The sequence below is a fragment of the Battus philenor genome, unplaced genomic scaffold, assembly GCF_028537555.1.
Source record: "Battus philenor isolate CCGP_79_NKW_IND1 unplaced genomic scaffold, ilBatPhil1.0.hap1 SCAF_11, whole genome shotgun sequence".
Taxonomy (NCBI): domain Eukaryota; kingdom Metazoa; phylum Arthropoda; class Insecta; order Lepidoptera; family Papilionidae; genus Battus; species Battus philenor.
Window position 1 is genome coordinate 2,906,440 of NW_027181673.1, and position 10,302 is coordinate 2,916,741.

General features: G+C 30.2%; 1 protein-coding gene across 1 annotated transcript; it reads left to right on the forward strand.

The window, feature by feature from the left end:
- The first annotated feature begins 6,435 nt into the window (after positions 1-6,435).
- On the forward strand, positions 6,436-8,621 carry LOC137931940 (connectin-like). The gene is made up of 2 exons (XM_068775429.1): positions 6,436-7,465; positions 8,128-8,621. The coding sequence occupies exons 1-2, from the start codon at positions 6,436-6,438 to the stop codon at positions 8,619-8,621; spliced, it is 1,524 nt and encodes a 507-aa protein (XP_068631530.1).
- Positions 8,622-10,302: the final 1,681 nt, after the last annotated feature.

The window sequence follows — 10,302 nt, forward strand, 5'->3', positions numbered from 1 at the left end:
TTCTAAAGTATCAAAGAAGAGTCATAAGAGAGACCATTAAAAGGAAATAAAACAAGTGTTTAGCCAAAATAAAAACTTAAATCTGTGATAAATTTAAATAAAATAGGAAAGTAAATTTAAATTATAAAGGAATGTTAATATAAAAAAGCAAAATAAATAAACAAATAAAAATTTTGAAAAATAAAACAAAATGTATGCTTGAAGTATTCTGGTGGGAAGGCGACGATAGTTAGATGATGAATGAATGGATTAGGAAAAAAGAAATTAATGAGAGAATTTGTGAAGAATAAATGAAATTGTGAAGGATAAAAAATACTTTGTAAAAAATATAGGGCCAAATAAAAATAAAATGGCAGTGGGCAGTTGTTTCATATGACGATCTTTCTTAAATATTTTCAATAGTTTAAATTATTATAAAAATGTCAAGTAATTAAAGAAATATTCTCTTTTATTACCACAAATTTATTATCTGTTGTAATAAAATGAGGATAAAAACAAAATTACAATGTAATATCCATGTTCCATATTCAAATACGTTGACAATTTAAAAATGATTAAGTATCAAACACAATGTAAGGGATGTGCTTTATTTGCTAATAAATGGCGAAACACAAAAGGACATTGTATGGACGTCAGGCCATATTTTTAAATGAAAATATCTTGGATGTGTTTCAATATGGCTCCAATCTTCCTTGTTTAGGATCGACGTGGATTTGAGAGTGATGTAACATTTGTTAATATTAAATATACTTACTATAAATTAATTAATATTATAATCAACTTAGGATAGTTCACAGTGGCTACTTGATTATACATACTACAATAAACTGAAACGGATTTTTGTGGTAGCTTGTGTGAATCCATAGAATGCTAAGAAGTTACATCTCAATACTGATACAAAAATGTATATATAGCTGTCTCTATCAGAGCTAAATAAATCCATACCATGAAAAGAACTTAAAAACATTGGTCGTTTCAAATCACACGTAAGTTGCAAGAGTGTGAAGTCATTTCCTAGAATAAAAATTAAAATAGAACTGTTAGTAATTATTGCAGGTTCCGTACATTATTTTATTTATCTTAAACAATAACACTAAGAATTCAAGACGCACATAGTGCATTTATTCGTATGGAAAGCCATAATGCGAATTTTTACGAAAGATGCTTAATATGCTTAAAAATTTTTTTGTTTAAACTTTTAAAAATGGTAAATTGACAGTGGAAAGGTGATATGATGACCAACTTTGATATAAAGATAGAGACCGATTAAGACATAAAATATAATAAAAGATAAATATATATATATACGTTTATTCAATACAGAAACTTTCAACAAAACTCTTATTGATCGTCAATTTATTATCTATTTATAATTTATTTTATTTTGACTCGTCTCTGTATCGCAAGGTGTTATAGTCGTGGAGAAGAAACCCCACAACAGCACATCTTTTAATAAAGTCTAACAATGCAGATTTATAAAGATACTTTTTCAGATATAGCCTAAATGAAATAAAAATAGTCAGTCGACATTACTGATAAAGATTCTTATCATTTAAATATCCGTTTATTGAATAAATTATCACGAGTGATAACTAGCTTGGGCGGCCCGGATAATGCATCGAGTCTTAAGTCGTGTCATGTGAGAAAGGCAATAAACGTGATCCTACGGCTAATGTGGTATTATATAGCATAGCATATAAAGCAACGACAAAGTTTCAGTATAATAAAAACTGATAAGAAAAGAGAATTAGTTTTCTACACTTAAATGACTAAAAGAATCTATTTTATGAACGAAAATTATTTTTTCAACTAACAACACGTAATTTCGCGGTCAAATAATAAACTTATTTTTGTGTCATTCCCAAATTGTCGTCGGCGAGGTAAAATAGTGGACAGAGGTGATTTTCGTACAATTTTTTATATAAATAATCAACTTTTTATTTATATTTTTCATTTATTATAAAATGAAATACGTAAATGTTTTAATAATTATGCTATCTCAACAACCTAGTTCAGATTACGAGTCGCAATAGCCAAATTAACCTTTATTTTTCATTTATGTTCAATATTTCCGATTTTTTTTTGCTGACATTTTTGCATATTAGTATTTACTAAGACTCTTAATATATTTTAATGTCGTCCTAAAAAATTCTAGTTTTTAAAACCACGTTTCCTTGTGCTTTCTACACATTGAAATCCTAAGGTTTTACTCCAATATATATGCGGCGGTTGCTGTATTCGCCACATCGATGAATCTTGCGATTGAATCTCGTCCGTGTAATACACGCACGTACGTGTGACGTGATATTGCTTCCACCGCATAATTGACACGTGTTATACAGCCCCGGGATGTCTATGATGGACAATTTAAACACATTTACCACCACAAGTAGTTGAGGCATAATAGTGTATGACTAAAACACTCGCATTGACCTTGGCGGTGGATTACTGTCAGTATTTCTCAAAGAGAGAACTAATATCCCAACATTGTATATTCAAGAATGTTTATAATACACGTGTAAATTTTCCTCGTTTTAGGCTTTTCGAAATTTAAATTGACGCATAAGCCTGACGTAACTTTAAAGTCTCTAATTAAGGTCTCACTATAAACGGTACGTATTCTCTGGTTATTCGAGCTCCATGCCTAAATGAAAAGTGAGCTTAAAGAATTTATGCTCATTAAACTTATACTTGAAATGATAAATTATACTATATTTAATGGAATCAGGCGTTACCTTGCAGAAGTACATCCTAAGTAAGAAAAGGACCAATATTTAGCCACTTCCGCACATGCAGTGGTAGTCGTGCAACAAAGTGCACCGCCCGCCAGCCCGCTGATAAATGCGTATGCGGCAAACAATGCGAATTACACAACTGCCACCGTTAATTCACTCAACACGTGTTTCACCCCTCCACGGGGCATCTTCGGGAGTTATGTTACACCTATTAGTGCCAAACCCAGAATGTGTTACTAAATGTACATACTACCTGTACATATTAAATATTGGTCCTTTTCTTACATTATACTATATTAGACTACATTACTTATTTTTTAAAACCAGTAGGATACTTCATAAACTAAAGCATACGCACATGTATTTAAGTTAGTTTTTAAATTTTACAATATAATTATATTACTTCAAACCATTGAATAGTATATTGTACAACTATACCTTTTCAAATAATTTAAGCTTCTGTTCGTGGTTTATTCTAATATAAATTAATTACATTGTGTCTATTACTTAAATTATAACTATCCTTTTTTTTGGTAAATGTATTTAACAATTAATGGATTTTAATGTTTCTTTTTATTTTATTACATGTTTACTTTAGTATTTTCATACAATTGTGTGGAACTATTTATTAATCTATGTACGATATATATTGTGACATCACAATATCTATGGCTATTAAAAATATTTTTTTTTGTAGAAACAACATTTTCGCTAATAATTGTAACAGCCAATGGCAACTTGTACCTACCTAATTCTTCTCCACAACTGTAAAGCCTTGCGAAGCTTAGTAGTCATTAATGAAACAGATAAAAAAATTGACGATCGATATATTCTATTAACTATTCCAATTTTAGATAAATGAATTTTATCTTTTTCAGTAATCAACCTTTTATCAAGCACAGATAAAGGAATAACAAGCCAATCGTTTTTTACAAAAGCAACTCTTATGAACATTGATGATTTTTTTATTAAAATTCTTAAGCACTTGAACAAAATCTCATTTAATATGTCGGTATACTATCGTTTCTGATCATAGACGACCCCACTGCATGGTACAGGCCTCCCCCAAAGATATTTATAGGGGGATATACCATAATCGCCACGTTTTGCAGGCGAGTCGGCGATCGCAGTATAATGGTACACAGAGGACGCTGCTGCCCATCATCTGGAAACTCGATTATGAGCAGTGGCAATCCTGTATAATTAATGCACAAAGTGTTAATCATAAGACTGTGTACCGGGAATCAAACTCGCGACCAACGATCGCAAGTCACAGTACTGCCGGGCTACCACAGCTCAATAATATACTATGTAATATCATAATTTCTTCATCACGATACACTAATAATCTTTAAGCCGTGGTAAACTTTAATGTATGTATTACGTGTTTAAATATTATTTTTATTTAGACTAATACAAAAAGAGCAAACTATTCAATGTAAAGCGGTGTTTACAGTTATCGAGATTCGAAGGAACTAATGAAAGGCCCTTTAAGCTTTTCGACCGTTGGGTTAATTGCAATAGTTCGGAGTTAATTTATGGATAATTCTATAGCAAAGTTAGGAATGTGCGGAAAATTAAGTCCGATTTGCTTAATTACTTATATGGTGGCCGAAGCACAAATTACATTTAGACGTTTAGTTAATTATTCGTTCTAATGTATTTAACTAAGAATAATTATTTCTTATACTAAAAATAAATGTACATATAGAAATAACAATAGAAAAACCTATGCTCAGAAATGGGGGGGGGGGGTTCACAGAAAAACCAGGGTCACTGAGATAGTTCTTAGAATTGCTCGTCTAAAATGGCAGTGAGCACATCGCTCGTACGACCGATAGTCGTTTGTTTTTTTTTCATGCCTCTCGTACCCCCTATCTGGTGTGGGACAGGGACTAGCTTACATTTTTTTTTCACGGACATTTTTATTTTCTTGTCTCTTCTTTAAATGAGTCTACCAATAGATCGGTGGATGACTGTAACTTGAAAGGAACAAGCGGAAGAAACAGCGGGACTACGTATTTTTTAATTATTTTAAAATTAAAAATTTAATAAACTTTGAAATAGCTTTGAGCCGAACACGTTATTTCCAAACCGATCGAAGATAGAATTTACCAAGTGTTAACAATAAATATTAGGTTAAGTAGTCAAATTTTACACCAAAAGTAATAATTATTTACCAAATTTATAAATTGATTTTTTCTAATTATTATGATTGTTATATTTAAGACGTTGACTTCTAAATTTATAAATCATAAAAATCGTATTTTTTTTTAGTCTACGATTAACTAAAATGACAACTCTAGCTAGAAAGGTTGGTCACCACTGTTCATGGAAAAAATTAGGGAAATAAAACCTGACCAGCATGGTATATTACGGCTTGTACCCTTATGTTTGTAAAGAGAAATGTGTCCCAACAGGCAACATTACAATGATACCACACAGTTTGTGAGCAGTGTCAATTTCATAATTGAAGTATGTGACTCCCGGGAAACGAACCTTTAGCATGTGTCCGTAAATTGGATTACTTTTTTTTTTAAATGAATCGATTTTAGTGATCACTCCTATACTTTAACGTGTAACTTATACCATAAACAGACATCCCTCAACTTAAAAATTATGAATATACGCATCTTACAGCGTATTTTGTTAGCTCTTTTTATTTTAAGTAGGAAGAAAGCCCTTCGATATTTTTTTACCTCGGTAATATCACTTCCAATCATCTGTATCTATGTCGTTATTTAACCTTCTTTCAATATTGTAATTGTTATATGCACATCAGTACATAAAGTTCTCCTTTATTCATTGCAGCAAATAGATACCTACTTCTAGGTAAAGGTAAAGGCCTCCATCAAAAATTACCACTGTCACCGATCTTGCACTTGCCTGCATCCAGCGACTTCCCGCGACTTCCCGCGACTTCCTGCGAATTCCCGCGACCTTAACTATGTCTTTCCTCCACCTAGTGGGGACCTACCCTCGATGGGGTCGCCATTTGTGAACGTTTCGACTCAACGGCTATCATCGCACTAGCGATGTGTCCGGCTCACTGCTAACTCAGACGAGCAATTCTTCGAGCTACTACGATAACCTTGCTACTTGTGCGGATCTTCTAATTTGTGATTAAATCTTAGAGGAATACTCCGAGCCCAGCGCTCTCTGTTGCTCTTTACGTGAACTTGAGTCTTTTTATAATGTCGAGCGTAAGCGATGACGTCCCTGTGTCATTACCTCTAGCTTTACGTCACATAATATATTAATTTGTTCATATTTAAACCCACTGATTCTAAAATTTACAGTGATTTCTTTTGTAAGTCTTGAAACAGCACTAGAATAGCCTAATAAAATATTAATTATAATCAAATTCAAAGCAGCCCTTTACTGACATCTTTCAAGTTAAATTTACTATAGTTATAAAAGCTAGTCAAAGATTATAATACATTTCATTTCTATACTGTATTATTACTTGAAAATCCTTCATAAGAATTTTTACTTCTAGGTTTAGTTTGGGAATATTTTTTTTTCTCTACAATTCAATTGCATTACTAAGAAGTTTGTTAAAAATGTCTGCAGTTATCTCAATAGGACTTGCCTATTTTATCAACATTTAGCCAGTGTATTACCATTAATAATTTAATTATGTACTGTTATTGTTTATATTTAGACATTAATCTATTATTTTCTTTTTCAGACAAAAGGTATGCGGGCTCATAGGGCACCCGCTGCCTTACTATTGCTGCTTCTAGCATTAAAATCTCTGGACGCAACAAGAAGGAAGCAAAAGGAAAAGATTTTGCAAACCACGATTAATGTATGCGACATTAGCGATCGCGATTCGAAAATTCACTGCTACTGCGAATACAGCCAGGAGATCAATGAAGCAGTGAAAACAGAATGCTGGGTATTCAATGGTGGTATAGAAAAATCAGATGAACTCTGGTCAAGTTTCATATCACAGTCTAATATTGAAAATTTAGCTTTTAACGTAAGAGCGGACGGTGGGCTTAACTTTGTTCCGACAAATGTTTTACAATACCTTCGAAAGTTGAGAAATTTTAGCATTAAACACAGCTCAATTTTACTTATTGAAAGTTACGCATTCTCCAATTTAACGAACTTGCACGAAATAACTTTGACTAAAAATTTAATAACAACATTAAGTAAACATTCATTTTATAACTTACCGAATGTAACCACTATAACGCTAGACGAGAATAAAATAACAAAACTAGTTTCTGAAACATTTTACGAACTGTCAAATCTACAGAAACTATACTTAACTAGTAATAACATAAGCGTTATCGAAGATGGAACATTTAAACATCTTGTTAATTTACTCGAATTAGAATTAGATAGAAATAATATAAGCGAACTGAAAAAGGAATGTTTCGATGGACTTGCTAATCTAAAGCGACTTGACTTAAGGAGAAATAAATTGTCTATTCTAAAATCGTTCACATTCACCGAGTTATGGAATCTACAAGAATTACTATTGGATTTTAATGAGATATGTGTATTAGCACAGAGAACATTTGATGGATTATCACAACTTAAGAAATTAAGTTTAAGTCATAATAAACTTGTTACTTTAATAAGTGGATTATTCGAAGGTGTCAGGGGACTTTCAGCTCTAGATTTAAGATACAATAAACTTAAGAGATTTACATTTGACAATATCAAACCTATTTACGATAATTTGAAATCACCAAAGAGCTACATTTATTTGGAAGGTAAATATTAAATTTACATTTATTATATGATATAAGCGGTTTTAAATACACCAATAACTCACTTTGCGTTGTAGTTACGTTCCAAAAAAACACGACGCAAATTGAAACGCCGCAAAGGGAATTAAGATTTTCTATAGCAAACTATGTAAAGATCGAAGATATGTTCCAGGGTTATGAAAATACTTTTTAAAAAAAAAATTGAACAAAGTAAAAATTTAATAAACAAAAATAATATAACTCTGCAATAGATAAATTGGAAAAATATTAACCTTTTTTTGTAACCAGAAACAAAACTTAAAAATATATTATTCTCGTTTTAAAAAAAAGCACAACACACTACGTTATTGAAACTTAACTCTAAAATTAGCAAAACAAAGTGAAAATAAAACTGTATTCAAATTGCGTTGTTTTTAGTTAGAAAGGGAATCCCCGAGTTTTGATGGCAAAGCGCAATTAGAAATAAAAGTGTTGCCATCTTTTAGAAAATTAAGGACTCGAACCCAAAACAACGCAACCTCGAAAATCTAACGACGCACAATAAACATTAGTACTAATTATGCAGCGACGCAACTTCGAAAAAAACATAACAACATAAAAAAAACACAACGCAAAGCGAGGTATTGGTGTATATCAATAAAAACTTATATTTTTTTATTTTACAGGTAATGATTTTGACTGCGATTGTCACTTAGCATGGATGCATAAGTTACGTCACGAAGCGAGAAGTATCAAAATTCGAACATCTCTCGAAAATTTCGTCTGTAAATTTACACCAGACACCGGAGTCAATTCTCATTTCACTTATTACGAAAAAAGTATAATCGGCACTAATAACCTTTTTTTAGACGATAAAACACAGGATAAAGATTATAAAGGAAATCCAGATGACTTATTTCAAGATGAGATTGATGAAGATTTTATAGATGTTCCGAAAATTATAAAAAAGGAAAATGAGAAAACTCTATTACAAATTCCGGTTGAACTATTACCTTGTCCCGTAGCTGTTAAAACGGCTACGGATAGAACATACACTTACCCTTCGCAGAATGAAGCAAAAGATTATAGAAATTTAATACTCACATCAAAATCAACTAACACATTTTCCGTATCTCTGTTATTATGTTTGTTGTTTACTTTCATCATTCTTTCATTATAATCCTATCAAAGGAATTCTTTACCTAGTTTTTTGGCTACATTAATATTTTTTTAATACTGCCTATCATAGTTAAACTATTTTAGGTTTTTAAAATTTTTGCTATATTTTCTACTCTTTCATCCTTTCTTCTATCACCTCGTAACCATTCTTCCATTGTTTCGTTTTATTTCTTTTTAGTATGTTACTTATCACTTTTTCACAGAAGTGTACAATAGTACACCATAGACTCAAAAACGTTATAACATTCGTTACACTTATTTTAATGTTTTTAAAAATGTGTAAATAATAAGTTAAGGTTTGTAAAAATTGTGATATATTTGTAAGGAAAAATAGTTTTTTTTTTCTATCTACAGCCATATAATTAAGTTATATTCGATCGTTTAATGACGTTATAAAATATTGCCTTTCACGAGATCATTATTTTATTAAAAAAGTTGTAAATATAATAAAATTATGATGTATATAAAAGTAATTTAAAATTTATTGTACATAGCTAGTTCATGTCACGTCTAAGTGTAAATCATATTTTAATTTTTTTTTATTTAAGTAATTTTTTAATATATTTTCAAAATTATAAGATTAATGTTCATATCTGATTAAATAAACTAATAAATATTTCAATATTAAATCCTCAACAGATTCATTATAAATTAAGTTTATCATATATTTTAACTACTCAATGTGCCAAAAAATAATATTGCCAAAGCTTAGATTTTGATCCGAATTTTGTAAGCTCTAAGGCTGTTATTTATTAAGTAGACCTACAGTGCATATAAGTTAAAAATACATTAAAGTTACTTTATATGTAAAATAACAGTTCTGTTATGTTCTGTATAAATGACACAACGTTAAAAATTAATTTTATTTACGTAGATATTATTTGAACCTTTTTATTCAATGTTCAATAGACATCTGTTTTATCTTTTTAACAGAAGATATAATGAAAAAAAATTTATCTATGAAATATTACATAATAATTAAGATATATCAAGTTGCAATAAAAATGATAAATTGGAAATCTGCAACATACAAAAAGTTTACCCACTATGTGAAGAGCAATAATCTATACGTATCTGCTTACAAAATTGTTGAACACATGCTCGATTTTAACTCATACATGATGTTAATAGATGATTGTTATTGGTGATGAACTGAAAAATATAAAAATTATTCAAATAAATAATGTTGAAATGGTTAAATTTTATTTTCATTCAAGTAAAATAAAGTCGAGAATTTTTTTTAAATTCAAGTCAGTTTTATTTTATTATTATATCAAAGATATTGTATACAAATTGTAAATCGTTTATTCGAATTGAGATTAATGTCAATGTAAAATGCCTGGACACAGAAGGCTTCCAACTAAGCGGAAATCTGTTGAGTAGCCTGATGTCCAGAAGCATACATCCTTAAGTTTGAATGTTAATTACTAAATTTAAGATTATTTAATATCATACGGGTGAGTAATTTCATTGTTAAATAATTTTATTTCTATTTTTAAATGAAACAATAGCGTTAATGTCTCCAAAGAGGTTTTAGTGTATAAGTAATTAAGGTGTACGTTCCGAAATTTGAAATTTGATTAATAAATACATATGGAATTTAATTTATATTTCTTTGATAAGATAATTAAATGTTCATGTTAATAAATAAAATTGTGCTATTATTTACAGTGTATATTTAT